Raw genomic sequence first — 23,671 nt, 5'->3', positions numbered from 1 at the left:
CCCCACTCACCCCACCCACCCCTCCCCCTCCCCCTCCCCTACTCACCCCTCCCCACTCTCCCCTCCCCTACTCATCCCTCCCCCCTCCCCCTCCCCTACTCACCCCTCCCCACTCACCCCTCCCCTACTCACCCCTCCCCACTCCCCCCCTCCCCTACTCATCCCTCTCCACCCACCCTCCCCCACTCACCCTCACCCACCCCTCCCCACTCACCCCTCCCCCCTCCCCTACTCACCCCTCCCCACTCACCCCTCCCCTATTCACCCCTCCCCACTCACCCCTTCCCTACTCCCCCCACTCCCCCCCTCCCTACTCCCCCCTCCCCCCTCACCCCCAGCCATCCCTCCCCACTCACCCCTCCCCTACTCACCCCTCCCCTACTCACCCTTCCCTACTCACTCCTCCGCCATTCACCCCTCACCCACTCGCTCCCTCACACCTCCACCAGTTCAACCCCAGCATGGCCGTGTGGCCCCCAGGCCCATCTTAGGGAAGCCGCCTCTGGAACCAAGGCCAGGAGTTTTGGGACAATGTGGACCCTGGCAGCAGCTCTGGGCCCCTGAGACACATTCACCCTCCCCAGCTCCGTGGCTGCCCCCAAGAACTGCGGGAGCCCCCCAGGGCCTGGCTCCGCCCAGCAGCCTCACCCCTCTTGCTACCCCTGGGAGACCAGCTATGGACACAGTGCCCGTCCCTGCAGCCCTGGTCTCCTCCACCGTGAGACACAGGACCACGCCCTCCTCCAGGACGTCAGCCCAGCAGCCTGGGGTTGTCATGGGATTCTTGAATACCCATTGCTCAGGTATTGCTGGCGAGAGCACAGATGGGCAGGGACCATGGCACCACTAACCAAGCCTGCCGGCCCTCCTGCCCCGTGTGGCCTCACGTAGACATTCAGGGTCCCGGCTCCCTCCTGATCCCGTGGTCCTGGACACTTACCCTGAGGACCCTGTCCGCACACCCCCAGTCTCCCAGGTCTCTCCCAGACAGCCCTTGGCTCTGCCTGCCACCCTCCGTCCCGCATGCCATGTCGGGCGAGTGGTATGAGCCGCCACACTCTTTCCACCAGGTCGCTGTGCGCATTTGAGAGCCCAGGTCCCACTCCTGCCCCAGCAAATGACCCCTGCATGTCAGTGCCAGAGGCCGCCAGCCCCAGCACCAGGACTTCCCGGAGTCCCACCCCACGGAGCTCACTGTGGTCAGCACAGCCACCTCCCTCACTCCCCTCGAGGCAGACCACCCAGGACAGCCCGCAGCGGCCGTCCCCAGGGCTGGGGCTGAACTGACACAGCCTTGTCCACCTCCTTGGAAGCAAAGCCAGGTCCCCATGAAGGGACAAATGAGGGCCTCCAGGGACAGAGATGTTTGCTTCCTGCCCCGGTTTGTGGGGCAGCTGGTGGGGGCTGAGGCTTCATCCTAGGGCTCCGGCGCCATCCTGGGGAGGGGCTCCCCACACATGCATGGCTGAGCCCCACCTCACTGTGCCCACTGCTGACCACAGGGTCAGAACACAGAGCCACGGAGGGCCAGGGGCTCGCTCTCTGACTTCCTCCACGTTGTCACTGACCCCCACCTGCCCTTGTCCGAGGCACTGACAGGACCCGGCCCAGCCTGTCTGGCCATCCCCAGGGAGGACATCTCTCCTGTGGGGAGGTCTCAGCTCTGACCCCTGCTCTGGGTTCCCATTCGATGTGTCTTCTAGCTCATCAGAGCTTCAACCTCCAGTGAAAACACCTTGGAAAACAGTTCCTCAAAATGTCACTCACTGTGTGACCGTGTGACCCTGTCAGTCCAGTTCTAGGAGATTTGTGGGCCATGTACACAGCAGCACTGACAGTAGCCAAGAAGTGGAAAGAGCCCAAATGTCCATCCGAGGATGAATGACAAGCAAAACACAGCCCATCCACACAAGCCAAATGTGGCCCATTTCCACGAGGAATATTATTAAGCCATGAAAAGGACTGAAATACTGACACGGGCTACAACGTGCATGACCCTTGAAAGCATGATGCTCGGTGAGGGGCTGCGTGTGCTGGGATTCCAGTTGTTTTATTTTTATTTTTATTTCTCTAGGTTATTGGGGAACAAGTGGTGTTTAGTTACATGGGTAAGTTATTTAGTGCTGATTTGTGAGGTTTTGGTGCACCCATCATCTGAGCAGTATACACTGCACCCAATTTATACTCTTTTATCCCTCACGCACTTCACACCCTTTCCCCCGAGTCCCCAAAGTCCACTGTGTCACCCTTACGCCTTTGCATCCTCACAGCTCAGCTCCCACTTGTGAGTGAGAACTTACAGTGTTTGGTTTTCCATTCCTGAGTTACTTCTCTTAGAATAATAGTCTCTGATCTCATCCAGGTCACTTTTAGCATCTTGAAATATAAGTATGTAGAAAAATATGCATTTCTTATAAAATGCAGCTGGCACAGAAGGTATAACGAATAAAGAGGTGAAGAAGTCGCCACGCCCATTCGATTAAGGAGGCTGCCAGAGACAGCTGTGGGTCCCACTGATTCAGGACCACCTCCCTCCCTGTCTCCCACCCACAAAGCACGCACTCTTCTGGGAGCTGTGTGTCGGCGCGGAGCCATCTCCGGCCGTGAGAGAAAGGAGTGAGGGCCCCTGGCTGTTGGGTTCACCGCTGGCCAGCTGTCCTCTTTCAAGGTTACTTACCTTCTCGGCATTTCCGCATCTGCCAAAATGGGCTGCAGAGCCGCCCCCACACTGGCTGATGTGGACGCCACGCCTGCACTGTGCGTGTCTGTAGCACACCCGCTAACACGACGTCATCCTCGCCTTCTGGCTTTCCTGTCATTTCCTGAAAGCATCGAGCCCTTCAGTCCCAGAAGGTGGGTTAAGCACGCGGTTCTTGCACAACCTCTACTAATAATCCTGAAAGAATATTTAAAGAGTTGTAAAAACTGAAATCAAAACTGTCTAACAAACAGTGAGGCTCTTCAAAATCCTGTATATATTTGTGGAAAAGAGAAACACATGGAAACAAATTAGGGTGTAAACTGGATCAGGACCCCGCTGCCCTACAAGAAAATAGTCTTTTATTCAGAGAATCAAATGAACGGCCACCAATGAGCAGAGCTTAACTGATGTCCAGTGAAACGAGGGAGAATGTTTAAACGCTCAGCATAACATCATCACAGTGAGACAACAATGTATTTCACTCATCATGCGACAAAATGAAAGTCACAAAAGGAAAGACCTCAGGAGATAAAAATTATTTTTAAGAGTGCAAAACACTTCCTGAGTCTTCACGTTGAAAGGCTCAATGAATCTAACCACAGAAAGTAACATAATGCATAAGCATAGAAACAAAACAAGAATAAAAAGAAAACCAAATGTTCCCGTAGGGTCCAGCCCTACAGGCTCCTGTGAACCCCTCTGTACGGTGCAAAGACAAGAAAATGTGGAAATAAAAGACACAGACACCAAGAAAGAGGAAACAGAGTTGGGGGCCGGGGTCCACCGCCAACCAAAGCACGGAGACCTGCAGTGGCCCGAGTGCCTGGACGCTCTGACTTTCATTGAGTACAAGCAGGGGGCAGGGAAGGTCGGGGGAGGTCATGGTGGTCAGTGATAGGGTCAGGTAAATCACGTGTCTCGGAGACAGGGGGCCCAGGACTTCCAAGTAGCCGAGACGAGAAGAAAAGCTCATGTGCCAGCATTTTTCTCATACTTGTCAAGAAAGAACAAAGACATTAAGATTTATGTTACTATTGCTGATTTTAACTTTTAAGAAAAAGAGGGACCACGTGCAGAAGTGGAACATGAGAGTGGACATGGAAGGTGACCACTGAAGCACAGCGTCACATGGAGACAGTTAAGCCCCCGGATGTCTGTGGGCCTCCCTGACAGCCGTCAGGCCTACTGCAAGAGCTTGGAGAAGCGGAGTTTTCTCCCAACTTCCCCAAGGAAGGAGACGTCTTGGCCATCTTGGATGTCTCTTTCCCTAGCTGGCTAAACAGCGGGCACTTTCCCAGCACTGGCACTGCCACACAGCTGAGGCGCCCTCCAGCAGCCCTTATGTGGGCATGACACAGGGCTTAGAGCATCTTGCCTTAGGATCACTTTGTTCACAATGTCACCTCAGTTCCATGCTTCATAACCAGATAATCATTAGTAAAATTAAAAGGTTATATTCAGTAATATACTTTTGTGATTACATATGAATAACTGTGATTATTTATGCTTATATATAGGAATAACTATGTAAATCTATCTCTAATTCTTTATGGGAACAGGCTGAAGCTTCAGACCCTTGCCTTGGCACTTGCAGGGTCTCCCATGGGGTCTCCTACCCACGTGTTCCCAGAGATTTAAAAAAAGGAGAGAGAAAGAGAGACAAACTATAAAAAATGACAAATGACCAGCCTCCGTCTCTCATCAACTATACTGGACACCACAGAAAATGGTGACGTGCTCATTTTGAGAACACATATATTTTTATTATTATTTATAATAATTCTGATATAAAACTAGAATTATATACCCAGCTAAACTATCACATAAGTGTGAGGTAAAGTTAAGTACATTTTCAGACAAGCAAGAAATCTTAAAATGTACGTCCTAAAATCACCATATATGAAAAAGTACTTGACGTGTCACCATGATGAAATAAAAATAGAGAAAACCCAGAGTGCTGCTTCGAATAAAACAGAGAGGCCTCTGAAGGCAGCATGGAAAAGCTGAAGAGATGAAGATAAACCTCAGATCCACCAGATACTGAATCTCTCAGCAGTCTCCCTACAAGGCATGAGGGGTTGAAGGGATGGCTGCTTAGTTTCCTCATACCCTCTGTGCCAGCTGTATTTTATAAGAAATGCATATTTTTCTGCATACTTATATTTCAAGATGCTAAAAGTAATAAAATATATCCAATCAGTCAAAACAGAGGATAGGTGAATCTAGAATTCCTCCCTTTGGAGAAGTCTTCATCCCTAAAACCTGTACTCAACAAAAACTTGCTTGAAAGACTTTCCACCACATTTCTGGGGCTAAAATAAAAACTGATGAAGAAACAGAGCTCTGCAACATACACACAAATTTAATGAGGGAAGAACAAACAGATAAACCAGCATGAATGATGCATCTCCAGCCACCAGCTCTAAACACCAACAAGGAAGAGAAGCTTGTGGAGCCTCCTGTCTGGACAACATGTGCCAGAGAGGGGTATAAAAGCCCCACAGCCCACAGCTCCTCATTCACTCACTCACTCACTCACTCACTCACACCTCCCCCACTCACCACCTCCGCACCCCAGCATGGCCGCCTCCACCATGTCCATCTGCTCCAGCGCCTGCTCTGACTCCTGGCAGGTGGACGACTGCCCAGAGAGCTGCTGCGAGCCCCCCTGCTGCGCCCCCAGCTGCTGCGCCCCGGCCCCCTGCCTGACCCTGGTCTGCACCCCAGTGAGCTGTGTGTCCAGCCCCTGCTGCCAGGCGGCCTGTGAGCCCAGCCCCTGCCAATCAGGCTGCACCAGCTCCTGCACGCCCTCGTGCTGCCAGCAGTCTAGCTGCCAGCCGGCTTGCTGCACCTCCTCCCCCTGCCAGCAGGCCTGCTGCGTGCCCATCTGCTGCAAGCCTGTGTGCTGCAAGTCCGTGTGCTGTGTGCCTACCTGCTGTGAGGATTCCTCTTCATGCTGCCAGCAGACTAGCTGCCAGCCGGCTTGCTGTTCCTCTTCTTCCTGCCAGCAGTCCTGCTGTGTGCCCATCTGCTGCAAGCCCGTGTGCTGTGTGCCCACTTGCTCTGACTCTTCTTCATGTTGTCAGCAGTCTAGCTGCCAGCCAGCTTGCTGCACCTCCTCCCCGTGCCAGCAGTCCTGTTGTGTGCCCATCTGCTGCAAGCCTGTCTGCTGTGTGCCCGTCTGCTGCAAGCCTGTGAGCTGTGTGCCTGTCTGCTGCAAGCCTGTCTGCTCTGGGGCTTCCTCTTCATGTTGCCAGCAGTCTAGCTGCCAGCCGGCTTGCTGCACCACCTCCTGCTGCAGACCCTCCTCCTCCGTGTCCCTGCTCTGCCGCCCCGTGTGCAGGCCCGCCTGCTGTGTGCCCGTCCCCTCCTGCTGTGCCCCCGCCTCCTCCTGCCAGTCCAGCTGCCACCGCCCGGCCTCCTGTGTGTCCCTCCTTTGCCGCCCCTCATACTCCCGCCCGGCCTGCTGAGGCCTCTGCGCAGGCCAGGAGTTGACCTGCTGCTGGGCACATCCCCCAGGGCCAGCTGGTCCTGACTCAGGTTAGGAGATTGCCCGGACCTGGGACAGGTCCCCATGTCTCCACTGTGCTGAGGTGACCACCCTCCTTGCTCCCAGGAGCCCCCATCCTCACTGCTCCCCAGCTCCTGCCTCCCAGCACCTGCCCACCTGCCTGCTGGGCCCCCGTCCTCTCTCCCAGCTTCTCTGCCCCGGGTCATTTGGCCTCGACTTGAGCCTGTCAGCACCTCCTCCTGCTCCCAATAAACTCTCCTTGGTCACCTGATTCTCTTCTCCTGTGTGCTCCTGGTGGGGGGATACATGGTTTGCGCTGACATCGGTCTCCTCCAGCCATGACTGTTTCTAGGAATGAGTGACTTAACCTTGAAGTCACAAGGGATGGTGGCCTAACTCCTCCAGGGGGTCACCAGGTGGGACTCACAGCCACGCCCAGGAAGGCTCAGTCCAGGCTCAGCCCCTGTGCCTGGGTCTTCCTGAGCCTGGTCATTTGCTGCCGTGCCCTGGCTGTGGGGCTCTCCAGACCCCAGGACCGTCGCACCCACTGTCCCACCTGGGCGAGCCCACCCTGTAGAGAGTCAGCTGCTGGGAAGCCAGCCTGGGGTCCCCGCACCGCAGCCTCCGGGCCTGGTCACCCTCCCTGTGTGCCGCCCTCTAAGGGTTCTACCCATTTAGCAGAAACGAGAGGGGAGAGTGAGAGGCTGCTGCACCTGCGTGGGAGACGGGGGCTGGGTGGGACAGGAGCATCGTGGAGGGACACACAGGATTCCTGAAAGCCGGCACTGCTCCAGCTCCTCCTCTGGGGCACCAGGTTCCTCATGGGCTTTCGGGACCCGGAGTCCACACCTGCAGGGTGTTCAGTTCCCCTCCCTGCAAGCCCATCTCAGGCATGGCTGTTCCCTCACAAGCTCCTCTCTCATCCCAGGGGCCCATGTCCATGGCCACAGCCCACAAAGGAAGCTCCTGCCACCTGTGAGGCCTCAGCTTCCATCCCCTCATCCCTAGCAGCCTCGCCGGCACTGCGTCTCCCCCACCCTCACCACAGTTTTCTGGAAAAGTTTGGGTTAAATTGGTATTATTTCTTCCCTAAATGCTTGGTAGAATTCAATAGCAAAGCCACTTTGGATTGGCATCTTCTCTGTGGGAAAGGTTTTAATTATGAATCCAATCTCTTCAATTGATAGAGGGCTATTCAGATTTCTGTTTCTTCTTGTATCCCTTTTTATAAATTATATGTTTCTAATCATTTGCCTATTTCATCTAAGTTGTTGAATGTATTGACATAGAGTTGTTTACATTATTTATTTGGTCTCCTTTTAATATCTATAGATTCTGTAGTGGTAACATTTTATTCATTTCTGATGCATTAGTGCGTTTTCATGCTGCTGATAAAGACATACCCAAGACTGGGCAATTTACAAAAGAAAGAGGTTTAATGGACTCCCAGTTCCACATGGCTGGGGAGGCCTCACAATCATGGCGGAAGGTGAAAGGCACATCTCACATGGCGACAGACAAGAGAAGAGAGCTTGTGCAGGGAAACTCCCCTTCTCAAAACCATCAGATCTCATGAGGCTTATTCACTATCACGAAAACAGCATGAGAGAGACCCGCCCCCTGATTCAGTTACCTCCCACCAGGTCCCTCCCACAACACGTGGGAATTCAAGACACAGCCAAACCATAATAACTGGCCTTGGTAATTTATTTGTTCTCTTGTTTTATAATAGTAAAGCTAGAAATTTGCCAATTTCATTGCTCTATTAACAACACTAGGTTTGGTTTATTTCCCAGTTTGTCCACTTTGTATTTGGTAGGTGATATTGCGGATGTGTGTCCCCTCCAAATCTCATGTTCAAAGGTGATCCCGTGTTGGAGGTGGGGCCTGGAGGGGTGATTGGGTCATGGGAACGGCGGTTCCCTCATGAATGGCGTGGTGCCCTCCCCACCATAATGAGTGAAGTCTCACTCTGTTCTTCATGGAGAGCTGGTTGTTTACAAGAGCCTGGCACTCCCTCCTCTCTGTCTCTCTTGCTCCCCTCATACCATGTGATAACTGCTCCCCGTCCACCTTCCACCATGAGTAAAGCTTCGTGAGACCTCAGGAGAAGCCAAGCAGGTGCCATGCTTGCTTGTACAGCCTGCAGAACTGGGAGCCGGATAACCGTGGGCCTTCCTTAGAAAGTGCCCAGTCTCAGGTATTCCTTTCCAGCAGTGCAAAATGGATGAACGCAGTCGAGTTTTTAAGCTCTTGATCATTTTATTCTTTCTAGTTATTTTTGGGTTCAACATATGCTTCTTTAGCTTCTTAAGCTGGAAGCTTAGATAATTGATTTTAGGCCTTCTTCTCTAGTAAAGCAAATTACTATACATTTTCCTCTACATGCTTTGTTAGCTGCATCCCACAAATATTGATATGTGGTGATTTCATTTTCATTTTATTCAAGATATTTCATAATTTCCAATGTGATTTATATTTTTACTCATAGATCTTAAAGTGTGTTGTTTAATTTCAAGCATATGACAGTTTTCTAAATGTCTTTCTGTTAATGATTTCCAATTCTGTGTGGTCAAGCAGCATACTCAGTCCTCCCATCATTTCAGCTCTCCTGATGACGCTGAGACTTGCATTCAGGCCTCTTCGGTGGTTTGTGTTGGTGCATGTTCTGTGTGCACTTTAAACAATATGCATCTTGCTGTTGTTGGATGGTATATTGTAAAAATATCCATTAAGTCAGCTTGGTTTATAATGGTTTCTCAACTTTTCTATACACCTCATAGAAAACTACTTTCTGAAGAGTAAGTTTTGGTAAAGACACAAAGGACCTCAACCAGGAGTGACCTCAGCTCATGTGACGGGGAACAGCACTGTAGCTTAATGAAGGGTCTTCCACAGAATCTCCCTTCTCTGGAGTTATTTTTAACTCTCTGGTTCCATGGGTTGCAATCCACACACTGAGTTGTGTTGCTGAAAACCATGGGCACGTTCACCCATGAGGGGCACATCCTCACCCACCGCGGGGACATCCATGTGTTTATTCACTTGTGAGCTGCATGCTCTCACCCACCCTGGAACATCTCTGTGTGTGTTGACCCATGAGGGGCACATCCTCACCCACCGTGGGGACATCTGTGTGTTTATTCACTTGTGAGCTGCACGCTCTCACCCACCCTGGAACATCCGTGTGTCTCTTCACTTGTGAGCTGCTTGCTCTCACCCACCCTGGGACATCCGTGTGTGTGTTCACCCGTGAGGGGTACATCCTCACCCACCGTGGGGACATCTGTGTGTTTATTCACTTGTGAGCTGCACACTCTCACCCACCCTGGGACATCCATGTGTCTCTTCACTCGTGAGGCGTGCACTCCCTTTCACCCCGGGACTGTGACTCCGTGTGGCCGGTGCTCTGGGTCTGTCCTCCACAACTCCACCTCCGCTGCAGCTGAGTTCCTGGGCCACTCTCTGACACCTGTGCGTGGAAATGCTTTCTGATCTTATCATCATTGCTTTGTGAACATGTTTTATAATCATTGGAATAGTTAGCACTTCCTCCAGTGGTTACAACACATCATTATTCCAAATATAATTTTTAAAGATTTCTTAAAATGCCCAAAAGTCCTCAGGCCGTCCAGCTCTGGCCAGTCCACTGGCCCCGTGTGGTCATAACGTGCTCTGTGTGTCATTCTTGCCACTCCATTTGGAAAACTGAAAGAGCGAGTCCTACTTCTTGGACCTTAGAGAGGCCAGAGGGGTTGAGGATGTGATTGTGCTCGCACAGGGCAGAAGTAACAGCGATCTGATTCCAATCGCCAGCCTGTGTCTCCCCCACCATTCCAACTGCCACCTTCACCCACCCTGGGACATCCGCGCGTTCCTTCACCTGCTGATTTCAATCGCCAGCCCGCGTTCCTCCCCCCATTCCAATCTTCAGCCTGCCTTCCTCCCCGACTTCCAATCGCCAGCCCGCGTTCCTCCCCCCATTCCAATCTTCAGCCTGCCTTCCTCCCCGACTTCCAATCGCCAGCCTGCATTCCTCCCCCATTCCAATCTCCAGCCTGTGCTCTCCCACCCGCTCATTCCAAGCTCCAGCCTGCGTTCCTCCCACCCATTTCCATTGCCAGCCTGCATCCCCCACCCCCCACCTCCCATTCCAAGCTCCAGCCTGCGTTCCTTCCACCACGCCAGTGGTGTCTGCACAGTACACAAGAGCGTTGCGGCGATATTGTGGTGATATAGATGAAGACTACTGACTGTGAAGGTAGGAGGGCATTTGGACATGCTCTGGGCAAGCAGGGCGCTAGAAGACACCATTCTTGATTTGACAGGTATTGTGCAGAAGAAGGAGAATTTAAAAAGCAAATCAGCAAAAAGAACTATTGCGCAATTAATGACACAGGAGGGTTAGGGACAAACCCCAGGGCCCAAAGTGTCCAAAGGGCTGCAAGTCTCCCCCGCCTGAGTCCATCCAGCCTGGACCCCTGGGAGCCACACACCCGTGGGCACAGGAAAACACTCAGGAGCCTGAAGGACAGCAAAGGGCTGTGTACAAAGTAGAAAACCACGGCCGTGAGGTCCAGCCCAGGCACCCATCGACACACCAGGCAGTCAGTGCCATTGCAGTCTTAGGGCTTTTATTGGTCAGTTTGAGGGCACCCAAGGAAGGTTCTGGGGCTCTGAGTCGGAGGGACAGAGACCTCATGGGTCAAGGCTGAGCTGACCCTCACGAGAGGTGGGAGATAAGGAGGGGAGGCCACTGTCATGGGAACTTTCTAGAACCACCCCCCATCAAGAGGGCTGCAGCACTGAGGATAGACATTCAGTTCTTCCATTGTCCAGCTCAGTAGCTGACACCGGGAAGTGGTCAAAGTATGGGAGCAATTCAGGACGTGACTGTCAGCTTTTAGGGGGGACCTGAGCCTGGCTGGCCCTGGGGGACATGCTCATCAGCTCCTGGGCTTCTGGCCTGAGCGGAGGCCTCAGCAGACTGGGCGGGAGCACGCGGGGCGACAGAGAAGGGACACGCAGGAGGCCGGACGGCAGCAGCTGGGCTGGCAGGAGGAGGCGGGGGCACAGCAGGAGGGGACGGGCACGCAGCAGGCAGGCCTGCACACGGGGCGGCAGAGGAGGGACACAGAGGAGGAGGGTCTGCAGCAGGAGGTGGTGCAGCAAGCCGGCTGGCAGCTAGACTGCTGGCAACATGAAGCCCCAGAGCAGACGGGCACACAGCAGACAGGCTTGCAGTGGACGGGCACACAGCAGGCCTGCTGGCAGGGGGAGGAGGCACAGCAAACCGGCTGGCAGCTAGACTGCTGGCAACATGAAGAGGAAGCCCTAGAGCAGACGGGCACACAGCAGACAGGCTTACAGCAGACAGGCTTGCTGCAGACAGACTTGTAGCAGACGGGCACACAGTAGGCCTGCTGGCATGGGGAGGAGGTGCAGCAAGCCGGCTGGCAGCTAGACTGCTGGCAGCATGAAGAGGAAGCCCCAGAGCAGACAGGCACACAGCACACGGGCTTGCAGCACACAGGCTTGCAGCAGATGGGCACACAGCAGGACTGCTGGCACAGGGAGGAGGTGCAGCAAGCTGGCTGGCAGCTAGACTGCTGGCAGCATGATGAGGAAGACTCAGAGCAGACAGGCACACAGCAGACAGGCTTGCAGCAGATGGGCACGCAGCAGGTCTGCTGGCAGGGGGAGGAGGTACAGCAAGCCGGCTGGCAGCTAGACTGCTGGCAGCACGAGGGCGTGCAGGAGTTGGTGCAGCCTGATTGGCAGGGGCTGGGCTCACAGGCCACCTGGCAGCAGGGGCTGGACACACAGCTCACTGGGGTGCAGACCAGGGTCAGGCAGGGGGCCGGGGCACAGCAGCTGGGGGCGCAGCAGGGGGGCTGGCAGCAGCTCTCTGGGCAGTTGTCCACCTGCCAGGAGTCGGAACAAGAGTCACAGGAGCCGGGCAGGCAGACGCGGCTGCTGTAGCTCAGGCCGCTGGAGCAGACGGACATCGTGAATGTGGCTGTGCTGGGAGTGGAGCTGGGGGAGGTGGGAGTGAGTGGGTGAGGGAGTGAGTGAGGTGCTCGGGTGTGTGGGGCTTTTATACTCCTCCCTGGCGTGTGTTGTCTGCACAGCAGGCTCATCAAGCCCTCTCTTCCTTGTTGGGGCACACGGCTGGCTCCGGGAGGACAAACAGTGCTTGTGTTTTATTTCCCAAGAATTGTTGCTCAGTTTACAGAACTCTTGGAACTGGCCTGGGGCACATGTGTGTGTTTCAGACTCAGGAGGAAGAGCTGGGGTGCAGCTCAGGCTGTGTCGCTTGCTCCCCAGGCTCACATGGAGAGTGGCACAGTCTGTGGCTCTGCTGGGCTCTGGGGAGCGGGTGTCTGCGGTGGCTCGGTGGGGCCCTGGGTGTGCTGGACTCTGGGAAGCAGGTGCCTGAGCTGGCTCTGCGGGGGCCCTGGGTGTGCTGGACTCTGGGAAGCGGGTGCCTGAGCTGGCTCTGCGGGGCCCTGGGTGTGCTGGGCTCTGGGGAGCGCGTGTCTGCAGTGGCTCTGCAGGGGTATGGGTGTGCTGGGCTCTGGGGAGCGGGCATCTGAGCTGGCTCTGCGGGGGCCCTGGGTGTGCTGGGCTCTGGGGAGCGGGTGTCTGAGCTGGCTCTGCGGGGCCCTGGGTGTGCTGAGCTCTGGGGAGCGAGTGTCTGAGCTGGCTCTGCAGGGCCCCGGGTGTGCTGGTTCTGGGGAGCGAGTGTCTGAGCTGGCTCTGCGGGGCCCTGGGTGTGCTGGGCTCTGGGGAGCGGGTGTCTGAGCTGGCTCTGCAGGGCCCCGGGTGTGCTGGTTCTGGGGAGCGGGTGTCTGAGCTGGCTCTGCGGGGCCCTGGGTGTGCTGGGCTCTGGGGAGCGGGTGTCTGAGCTGGCTCTGCGGGGCCCTGGGTGTGCTGAGCTCTGGGGAGCGGGTGTCTGAGCTGGCTCTGCAGGGCCCCGGGTGTGCTGGTTCTGGGGAGCGAGTGTCTGAGCTGGCTCTGCGGGGCCCTGGGTTTCTAGGCTGCTGAGCAAGATCACGTGCCTCTATGATTCCAAAGTTAGGGAGAGGTTCATTTGGGTTCTAAATGAAGATAATGTGAGTTGTGATTTTTATGCAGTAATGCATTTCTTCCCTTGGGCTTCCGTGACAAACAGTACCACACACTGGCTGGTTCCACGATAGAAACTCCATGTCTCAGAGATCGGGGTGTGGGCAAGGTGGGTTCCTTCTGAGGCTGCGAGGGCCGCTGTCACGCACTGCTCCCCTCACTGCTACGGGCTGCTGCTATCTTTGGGGTGCTTGGCTTTCAGTGGCCTCACCTGAGCTCTGCCTTTATCTTCACACAGCTTCTCAGTGTGTGTGTGTGTGTGTGTGTGTGTGTGTGTGTGTCCAAATCTCCCCTCTTTTTATAAGGACACCAAACATACTACAGTAGGGTCCATCCTAACAGCCTCCTCTTAACGCGAGCACCTACAAAGACCCCATTTCCTTATACAATCACAGTCACATGTACTTTGGCACCTTTTGAGGAGCACAATTCAACCCACAGCAAGCAGACACGGTGGCAGAGCCCGGGACGGGAAGGGCGACGTGGTGCAGAGCCTGGGATGAGGAGGTGGGTGCAGCAGGCATCTTCCTCACCGACTGGGGCCTGGGGCAGGTGGAGCATGGGGCGCAGAGGGCAGCACGGGACGGCAGGTGCCCGCACTGGGCATTCAGCAGCCTTTGCTTGTGAGGTGCAGCTTGAGCTCGTGGGATGGTTTTAGGGAACAGTGGCCGAAAAGCAGAATCCACATCGCCCTTCACCAGCTTCCCGACGCCACCGCAGGTCGGTTCTCAGCTCTGAGAACTCCCCACTGGTCTGTTTCTTCTCACCCAGGACGGGTTTCAGGCCGGTGCACCAGCTTCCCGCGGGCTCCATTCAGGACCCTGCACGGCGTTGGCTGAAAGGTCTCCTCAGGAAGCTCGGTTTGTGACAGTCGCCTGGTCTCTCCTTGGCCTCGGCGACCTTGACTGGCGGGGTGCTTTGTAGAATGCTTGAAAGAGCAGGCACCGTGTCGGGGGAGGAATCCCACAGGAGCAGCGCCCAGGGCACGGAGGTGACGGCCGCATCCCATCCCCGGCAGCGCCGCCGTGTCCCTCTGTAATTGGTCATGTCTGGGACCTGGCAGCTGTTCTGTTTGCCCAGTGGCGTGGGTGCCCTCGGGGGCCTGGCCTGCGCAGTCCCTGTGGGGCTCTGTTGAGGATTCTCCTCCCTGCCCCTGTTCCTTCCACACTTACTAATTGAAATTGTCCCGGGAGGAGGAGCTGTCCTGCTCTTCTGTGTGTCTATTTGCTTCCTTGTGTATTCATCTCAGCGTGGACTAAAGACTATTTAATCCAATATGGTCACTGTGTGTTTTGTGGTTGCGGTGGTTCTGATGTTGGCCCTGGCACCCTGTCAAAGTGCTGCCCCTCCCTGCCCTTCTTACTTTGGGGTCCATGTTCATCTCACAGCTGCCCAGTTTCATCCCTGGAATCAGACGCTTCTCCTGGAAGCCCTGCTCCCTCTTGGTGGACGAAGGTGTTTGGTGTGCTCACGCTGGTGGGGTGTTGCTTCCCCAGCCTCCCAGGGGACAGCAAGGAGGCCGGCATGTGCACTAATGCCCACCTGGTCTTAGAGGGAGGACTTTCCCCGCTAAGAATTGTGTTGGTGCTAGTTTCTCCAGACTGGTATTATCTGGTTTGAAAAGTTCCCTTCTAGGCCGAATAGGATGGCTCATGCCGGTAATTCCAGCACTTCGGGAGGCCAAGGGAGGAGGATCATTTGAGGCCAGGTGTTCGAGATCAGCCTGGGCACCATAACCAGACCCACCTCTACAATGCATGGCCTTTTCTATATGTTGCTGGATTTTATTTGCTAGTATTACACTGAGGAATTTTGTGTATATATTTATGGAAGGTCATTGGTCTGTAATTTTCTCTTACCGCAATGCCTTTCTGGTTTGGTAACGTTGACTTCAGAAAAGAGTTGTCTCCGCTTCTTTCTTCTGAAAGAGGTGGTATAGAGTTGACATTTTTACTTCTTGAAGAGATTGGTAGAATTTTCCAGGAAACGGTAGTTTCTCTGTGTTGGAAGGTGTCCTTTGGTAGATACGGGACCTGGCAGAATTTTCCAGGAAACGGTAGCTTCTCTGTGTTGGAAGGTGTCCTTTGGTAGATATTGGACCTGGTAGAATATTCCAGGAAACGGTAGTTTCTCTGTGTTGGAAGGTGCCCTTTGGTAGATACGGGACCTGGTAGAATTTTCTAGGAAACGGTAGTTTCTCTGTGTTGGAAGGAGCCATTTGGTAGATATTGGACATGGTACAATTCTCCAGGAAACAGCAGTTTCTCTGTGTTGGAAGGTGCTCTTTGGTAGATATGGGACCTGGTAGAATTTTCCAGGAAACGGTAGCTTCTCTGTGTTGGAAGGAGCCATTTGGTAGATATCGGACCCGGTAGAATTTTCCAGGAAACGGTAGTTTCTGTGTGTTGGAAGGTGCCCTTTGGTAGATACGGGACCTGGTAGAATTTTCCAGGAAACGGTAGCTTCTCTGTGTTGGAAGGTGCCCTTTGGTAGATATTGGACCTGGTAGAATTTTCCAGGAAACCGTAGTTTCTCTGAGTTGGAAGGTGCCCTTTGGTAGATATTGGATCAGGTAGAATTTTCCAGGAAACCGTAGTTTCTCTGTGTTGGAAGGTGTCCTTTGGTAGACACCAGACCTGGTAGAATTTTCCAGGAAACAGTAGTGTCTCTGTGTTGGACGGTGTCCTTTGGTAGATATGGGACCTGCCAGTTCTCTTTTCTTCTTTAATGAGATCTGGCGCTTGCGCCTATCAAGGAATTGGTCCACATTATCTGAGGTTTTGAATATATACACGTGGTGCCGTATATGGAATTCTCTTGTCAGCCTTTTAATTTCTGACAGTTGTTCAGCAATAGCCCCTTTTGTTCCCCACACTTTTCTTCTCGGTCATTCTTAACCAACGTTTATCAATTGAATTGATCTCAAAGAACCGGCTTGGGTTTAGTCCATTTCCTATACTTTCCTTTTGTTTTCAAGTGCATGGATTCCTCCCCATCCTTCCCTTTGCTTGCTGTGTGTTTCTTTCCCTCATCTTTCTGTAGTTTCTCAACGCAGAGATCCTGGGTTGGATTCAATACCTTTCTTCTTTTCAAAGCAGCACTCGGCTCCTCCTCCTCCATCCTGGTGGCTGCGCCCCACCTGTCCCCAAGGCTGTGAATGAGCTGGTCTCTGCAGCCCCTTCTGTAATTCCGTAACTCCTGGTTTCTGCACCATGCCTCACAGATGATGGAGTCAAGGAGGACCCCCCCACAAGGTGGCTATGGGGGCAGGTCAGCCTCCAGAGGCCCCCACCCAGCATTGCCCAGGCTGTGTCGGGGACTCATCGGCCCTTGGGTTTCCACTCCCAGGATGCTGAGAGACACACAGGAATGCTGGCTAGATCGCAGGTGTCAGGTGGGGGAGCCAGGAAGAGGCGATTTTAATCAAACACTGGAGGAACAGGCTCTTGCTGTGATGGGCAGAATTCTGCTTCCTGATTGCCAAAGCCCAGCGAGCGATGGGCTGTCCATCCCTGGGATCAGCAGGGCAGAGGCTCATCCTGAGTGCTAGCCAGGGCACCTTCCAGATGGTGGCCCCCACGTTTCCTTGGTGAGGGGGTGGCCCCTGGTCGTACTCGAGCTAAACCCCCAAGGTGAGCCCAGCACCAGGAGGTGCCATGAAGCAGTGTCTCTCTGAGACTGAAGGGAGGGGCAGTGAGGGTGCATCGGGTTTACTTAGGGACCCACTCTCTCCGGGGCACCCAGGACACAATGCCACAGAATGTGGGGTCTCATCCCCCACCCCCACCAGCCTGAGGCTTGGGCCAACATCAGAACCCTGAGGCACAGAATCCTCCCACACCAAGATGTCAGAATCCTCCCAGAATGAGCCTGGGACGCCCCAAGACACACACAGTGGCCTCCATTGGGGGCGCTTACTGTACACAGAACCCTCTATACAGTGTCCACCATTGCTGTCCCTATGTCATGGCATGTTTTATAGCACAGAGTCTTTCCAAGAAGTGGCAAAGCCTCCTGATACTCTACCTTTTGTTACTATTGAATTGCATAAATAATAACAATAATATACAATCTCCTGTCTTCTAAAGCAGGCCACTCTCTCTTCACAGTGCTCCCCCATCGGCAGTTCCCCACACTCTCTGGTGCTGTGTGTCACCCCCCACTGCCCCGGGCCCTGCGTGTCTTTTCCATCCTTGGCCCATGATGGGTCCCGTCACATCTTCCCGCTCTATGCCTGGGCCACGCCCATGCAGCACTGATGCTCACGATGCATCCAGCAGCCAGGATTGCTGGCTGTTCCTGCACTGCATGTCTGGGTCACCTCCGGTTTTTCTAACAGAGAAGCGCCGTCCACAGCCTCACTTGCACCTGTGCTGTTCACACCCTTGCACGCACCTGTGCCGTTCACACCTTCACGTGCACGTGTGCCATTGACACCCTCATGTGCACCTGTGCCATTGACACCCTCGCGTGCACGTGTGCCATTCACACCCTTGCGTGCGCCTGTGCCGTTCACACCCTCACGTGTATGTGCTGTTGACACCCTCGTGTGCGCGCCTGTGCCGTTCACACCCTCACGTGCACGTGTGCCATTGACACCCTCACGTGCACGTGTGCCATTGACACCCTCACTTGCATCTGTGCCATTGACACCCTCGTGTGCAGCTGTGCCGTTGACACCCTCCCATGCACGTATTCCATTGACACCCTCGTGTGCACCTGTGCCATTGACACCCTCGCGTGCACGTGTGCCATTCACACCCTTGCGTGTGCCTGTGCCGTTCACACCCTCACGTGCATGTGCTGTTGACACCCTCGTGTGCACGTGTGCCACTGACACCCTCGCGTGCACGTGTGCCATTGACACCCTCACTTGCATCTTTGCCATTGACACCCTCGTGTGCAGCTGTGCGGTTGACACCCTCCCATGCACGTATTCCATTGACACCGTGTGCACCTGTGCCATTGACACCCTCGCGTGTAGCTGTGCCGTTCACACCCTCACATGCGCCTGTGCCATTCATACCCTCGCATGCACGTGTGCAGACAAGGATGCTTCTCTATGGTAGGGTCTTCTGCAGACCTGCTCCGCCCCAGGTGCTCACACTATCTGGAGGACATCAAGGACCCAAGTGTCACTGCAGCGGTGGCACTGCATGCACATGGCGGTGCGAGGAAGGGCTGCCTCCTCCTGGCCTGGAGTGGAGTCCTGCTCTTCAGCCGCTCACTGGGGTCCCGTCATGCACAGGTGGGCTGGGGAGGAAGGTCTCTGCTTGAGATCTTTGACCAAGCCTTTCAAAGGCCTTCACAGGGAATCCATGACACCCCTGGGCAACGCCAGCCAGGACGGGCATGTAGGAAGATGAACATAGAGGACTGAGTGCCAGAGTGGACTGACCCCAACACTTCCAGGCCAGGCTGAGGCAGGAGGCCCCTTAACAATACCAAGGGAGACAGCTCCAGAAACCTGCTTCATTCAGCCACGCCCTGCATTTACCCAGGCTGGGGCCAGCTGCAGTGGCCTGGCCAAGGAGGGTCCACGCCTCAGCCTCAGGCTCTGCTCGCAGCCACTCAGCCCGGGCCAGGGATCTGGCCTGGAGTCCTTTGCCAGCCCGTAAGGCCCTCCCCGCTCCCTATTTTCCTCCCTGCCATCCAGCCTCAGAGGAGGCCAGGCCACCCCATCAGTTATGTTCCCACCGACTTTGAACTGTGAATCCAGGGTTCCCCAGGAGCTTATCCGCTACCCCTGCATGCCCTGATGGGGACGAGGGGAAGGCACTGCCAGCTCCACAGTGGCTCCAGCCTCCTATAGCACCCAAGAGCAGCACAGGGACCCAAGGGAGACCAGCAGATGGGAGCCGGGCGTGTGTGGTCTCACTCCCAGCCGCCTCCCGCATTTCCTTGGGGGTCCCCGTGGCTGCCGTGGGGCCGTGCATTCCTTCCTTCATCCCGCACAGCTTACCCTGCACAGCCTTTGGCTGCTGACTCGAAACAGCAGCAATGGGCAGAATGCTACCTGTAGCTCAGAGGCAGGCGTGCAGAATCCCCCAGGAGCACGGTGCGGAGGGAGGCCACACGGGAACGCCTCATGGAGCTTCTTCTGGCAAATTAAAAAAAAAAACTTTTTTGTAGAGATGGGATCTCACCATATTGCCCAGGTTGGTCTTGATCCTCCTGCCTCAGTCCCCCAAAGTGCTGGGATTGCAGGTGTGATCCCCCAGGCCCAGCCATGACTCCTACTTAAACAGTTTGATTGAGATGCAATTCACATGCCCTACAACTCACCCATTTGAAGTGTATAATCTGATGGGTTTTGGTAGGTTCACAGATACGTGCGGGCACTTTTATCTCTGTTTCATCACTGGCGAAACAGAGATAAGCATGGTTCACAGCTCACAGGGGCCGTTGTGCTGGGTAAACAGCCTGCCACACTGACGCCCCATACATGTGGGCTGTCATGAGTATCCACTCTTGGGGGTGTCCTGGCCTAACCCACCTGCGATTTCTTTGCCACAGACCTGCGGCCCCTGGACGTCCTGGCAGAGGTGGTCCCTTCCGATGGTGCCACGAGCGGGATCAGGATCGTTCAGGTTCACGGTGCACGGGGACTCCAGCTCTCCGCAGCCGCCCCCCACACCATGAGCTTCCCCGCATCCAGGATTTTCTCCCGGTGTGACCTCTTCCCTGAAGAATTTTCCATCGTGGTAACTTTGAGAGTTCCCAATCTTCCAGCCAAGGTCAGTGGCACTTCCTGCTCTTCGTGTTAGAACAGCCTCGTTTTCCCTTGTGAGGTTCCCAGTACCAGTGAGTGCACAGGTTGAGGGGTGGCATTTGTCAAGGACTCCTTGGGTTTCCTTGAGATCAAGAGTGGCTTGCCTTGCTAGGTAGTGAGGTCCCTGTCACTGGCAGTATGAGAGAGTCTGTGTGACCATTTGCTAGGGGTTTGCACAGCCAGTTCCTGCAATGGAGGGTCTAGTGCTCAGAGCTTTTATGTTGGCATCCTTTGGCAGGAAGAGCTAACAATAAAATCACATCTAAAAAGGTGCACTTTGTAGACTCATTTGTCTAAGACCTGAAGTGCCATCAATCCCAAATCTGACAGACAAGCCCCATCCCATCCTCTGCCTACTAGTTTGGAGGGTGAAGACAATAATGTTTGTGCCTGTCCCCTCCCCACGGTTTCTGGGACAGTGCATGCCGTATCTGTGCAGCAGGTCCTTCTGAACTAAATAAAGATGAATTGCATTTCCATTTCAGCACCACTGATTAATGGAGGAAAGCCCTTCTTGCTGCACTGCTGCTCTGGCCGTGTGATGTTCTGAGTGTGGCTATGTACTGGTCTCTCCATGCGCACCATCCTCTCTCCTCCTTCTAACCTGCAGCAAACCCCAACCACTGAGTTCTCAGTGTCAATATTTTCCAGTTCCCTAACTTCCATTTGTTAAAAATATAAATGCCAATGTTCAGGTTAAAGCCTTCATCATCTTGGTTATTTTTCTTGAGCGTGATTCCAATATTCATTATGTGGACAACTCCAACACATGGGCCACCTCAAAGACTGGTTCTGTTTTCTGCTTTATCTTTTCACTTTCTGTCATGCACCATACTTTTAACATTTTATTTATTTATTTATGTTGAGCCTGGATCTTGCTCTATAATCCAGGCTGGAGTTCAGTGGCACAATCATGGCTCACTGCAGCTTCAACCTGCCAGGCTCAAGCTACCCTCCCACCTCAGCCTCTAAGCAGCTGGAACCACAGGTGCGTGCCACCACTTCTGGCAAATTAAAAAAAAATTTTTTGTACAGGTGGGGATCTCACATATTGCCCAGGCTGGTCTTGATCCTCCTGCCTCAGTCCCCCAAAATGCTGGGATTACAGGTGTGATCTCCTGAGCCCAGCCATGACTCATAGTTATTAACAGTTTTATTGAGATGTAATTTACATGCCCTACAACTCACTCATTTAGTGTATAATTTGATGGTTTTTGGTAGATTCACAGATATGTGCAGGCAATTTTAGGACACTTTCCTCACTTCGGAGGAGGCCCTGTATTCGTCAGCTATCACCCTGGACCCTGCATCAGCCCAGCGCTAAGCAGGGACTACACTCCTTTCTGTCTCTAGGGATTTGCCTCTCCTGCACTTTCCATGCAGAGGAAATCATAGGGTGTATTTGTCTTTTGTGACTGGCTTTTTTTGCTGAGAGTGTCTCCAAGGTTTATCCATGCTGTGGCTTGTGTCAGTACTTCTTATGGTCAAATAATACTCCACAGTATGGGCCTGCCACAGTGGACAGGCCTTTCCTCAGCTGGCGGGCGTGTAGATTGCTTCCACCATTTGGCTGTTAAGAATAATGTTACTACAGGCATTCATGCATTCCTGTGTGCACTTTTGTGTGGGTGGTGTGGACACGTGTTTTCATTTCTCCTGTGGATGCACTTAGGAGTGGATTCCTGCATCATGCAGTTAACTTTTTGAGGGACTGCCAGCCTGTTTACCAAGGTTGCTGGCAGCATTTCACATTCCTGCCAGTGGTGTGCAATGGTTGTGATTTCATCACATCCTTGCCTACACTTGTCATCTGACTTTTTGGCTCTAGCCATCCTCAAGGTCATGGAGTGGTGTCTGATTATAGTTTTGAGTACACTTCCCTGATGAACAGTGGTGTTGAACGTTTCTCATGTGTATACTGGTCATTTTGCGTCTTCCTTGGAAAAATGTTCATTTAAATTTTTTGCCCAGTTTTTCATAAATTAATGGACTTTGTACTGCTCTGTTGAAAAGAATTCTTCATATATTTGATGAGCCCCTTATCAGATATATGATTTGCAAATATTTGCTCCCATTCTGTGGGTTTTCCTTTTATTTTCGTGGTAGAACCCTTTGGAGCACAAAACTTTTAAACCATGATGATGTTCAATTTATCTATTTTTTTTTATTTTGTTGCTTGTACTTTTGGCGTCATATCCAAGAATCCAACACCAAATCCAAGGTCATGAAGACTTACCCACGTGTTTTCTTCTAAGAGTTTTATAGTTTTTGTACTTACATGTAATTCTGCAATGCATTTCATTTTTGTATATGGTGTGAGGTAGGGGTCAATTTTGTTCTTTTGTATGTAGATATTCAGTTGCCCCCACACCATTTGCTAAGGAGATAATTTTTTTCTCATTGAATGGTCTCAGCAACCTTGTGAGAAATAAATTGAACATAGATATGTGGGTTTATTTCTGGGCTCTCAATTTTACTTTATTGATTCATTTGTCTATTTATATACCTGTACCATACAGTCTTGCTTACTGTAGCATTGTAGTAAATCTTTACATTGGGAACTATGAGTCAACCAACTTTGTTCCTCTTTTTAAATTTTGTTTTGGCTATTCTGGGTTCCTTGTAATTAAATATTGATTTTATAGTCAACTCGTGAATGTCTACAAAGAAGTTAGCTTGAGAGTAGACAAGTCCGCAGATTGATTTGGGGAGTACTGTCATGTTAACAACATTAACATGAGTGGATCATGGACTTTGGATCATGAACATATGATGCTTTTCCATTGATTCACATCTTTAACAAAACAAAAACACCGTTTTATAGTTTTCAGAGTGTAAGTTTTATACTTCTTTTGCCAAATCGAGTCCTATGTATTTTTTTTTCCTTTTTGATGCTATTATAAATAGAATTGTTTTCTTAATTTCGTGTTTGGCTTGTTTATTGTAAATATGTAACAACACTTTATTTATTTATTGAGACAGAGTCTCACTCTGTCACCCAGGCTGGAATACAGTGGTGCAATCTTGGCTCACTGCAACCTCTGTTTCCCAGGTTCAAGTGATTCTCCCACCACCGTGCCTAGCTAATTTTTGTATTTTTAGTAGAAATGGGGTTTTGCCATGTTGACCAGGCTGGTCTGGGCCTCCCAAAGTGCTGAAATCACAGATGTGAGCTACCACACTTGACACTGATTTTTGGGTGTTCACCTCGTATCCTGCAACCTTGCTGAGCTGGCGGTCGTTTAACAAATTTCTTAGTGTTTTCTATATATAAGATCATATCACCTGTGAATAGAGATAATTTGTTTCTTATTTTCCAATATGAATGCTTTTTATTTTTTCCCACTAAGTATGATGTTAACTGTGGATGCTTCACAGATGCCCTTAACAGATTGAGCAACTTTCCTGCTCTTGCTATCTTATTGAGTGTTTTTATCATGAAAGGATGGTGAATTTTATCAAGTGCTTTTTTCTGCATCTATTTTAAAATCATGCTATTTTTTAAATTCTGTTTATATGGTATGTTGCATTAATTGATTTTTAGATATTAAACAATCTT

At 52.6% G+C, this 23,671-nt stretch overlaps 3 protein-coding genes across 6 annotated transcripts in view; 2 read left to right on the top strand and 1 right to left on the bottom strand.

Annotated features, from left to right (window-relative positions):
- TSPEAR (thrombospondin type laminin G domain and EAR repeats) overlaps window positions 1–23,671 on the top strand; it is a 170,144-nt gene that overhangs the window by 92,982 nt on the left and 53,491 nt on the right. The window contains exon 2 of the mRNA XM_064380221.1: window positions 19,857–20,077. Coding sequence (XP_064236291.1) covers window positions 19,857–20,077 — 221 coding nt within the window. The remainder of the gene's footprint in view (window positions 1–19,856; window positions 20,078–23,671) is intronic.
- On the top strand, window positions 5,281–6,171 carry LOC135276367 (keratin-associated protein 10-3-like). Of its 2 annotated transcripts, none has more exons than XM_064379988.1 (2): window positions 5,281–5,571; window positions 5,836–6,171. In XM_064379988.1, exons 1-2 carry the CDS (start codon window positions 5,281–5,283, stop codon window positions 6,169–6,171), a joined length of 627 nt encoding a protein of 208 aa, XP_064236058.1. The 2 variants fall into 2 exon arrangements, with proteins under 2 accessions (XP_064236058.1, XP_064236057.1); XM_064379987.1 differs by having other exon boundaries at window positions 5,281–5,601; window positions 5,713–6,171.
- Window positions 11,192–12,220, bottom strand: LOC105711665 (keratin-associated protein 10-12-like). 3 transcript variants are annotated; one of them, XM_012444483.2, is made up of 2 exons: window positions 11,507–12,220; window positions 11,192–11,389 (listed from the first exon to the last, which is right to left on the bottom strand). In XM_012444483.2, the coding sequence occupies exons 1-2, from the start codon at window positions 12,218–12,220 to the stop codon at window positions 11,192–11,194; spliced, it is 912 nt and encodes a 303-aa protein (XP_012299906.2). The 3 variants fall into 3 exon arrangements, with proteins under 3 accessions (XP_012299906.2, XP_012299913.2, XP_012299925.2); XM_012444490.2 differs by having other exon boundaries at window positions 11,192–11,476; window positions 11,618–12,220; XM_012444502.2 differs by having other exon boundaries at window positions 11,192–11,590; window positions 11,870–12,220.

This window comes from Aotus nancymaae, unplaced genomic scaffold (genome assembly GCF_030222135.1).
Source record: "Aotus nancymaae isolate 86718 unplaced genomic scaffold, 86718_ANA_hifiasm-v0.15.2.pri h1tg000022l_1, whole genome shotgun sequence".
NCBI classification, from domain to species: domain Eukaryota; kingdom Metazoa; phylum Chordata; class Mammalia; order Primates; family Aotidae; genus Aotus; species Aotus nancymaae.
The sequence above is the reverse complement of the archived record's forward strand: the minus strand, read 5'-3'. Positions and strand labels throughout refer to the sequence as shown.

Bases quoted from the DNA above. Each gene is read 5' to 3' on its own strand.
- LOC135276367 (XM_064379987.1), top strand. From the start codon at position 5,281: ATGGCCGCCTCCACCATGTCCATCTGCTCCAGCGCCTGCTCTGACTCC. The intron at 5,602-5,712 runs GTGTGCTGCAAG...TCCTGCCAGCAG, and splicing joins TGCCCATCTGCTGCAAGCCT to TCCTGCTGTGTGCCCATCTG.
- LOC105711665 (XM_012444483.2), bottom strand. From the start codon at position 12,220: ATGTCCGTCTGCTCCAGCGGCCTGAGCTACAGCAGCCGCGTCTGCCTG. The intron at 11,390-11,506 runs GTTTGCTGTGCC...TCTAGCTGCCAG, and splicing joins AGCAGTCTAGCTGCCAGCCG to CCGGCTTGCTGCACCACCTC.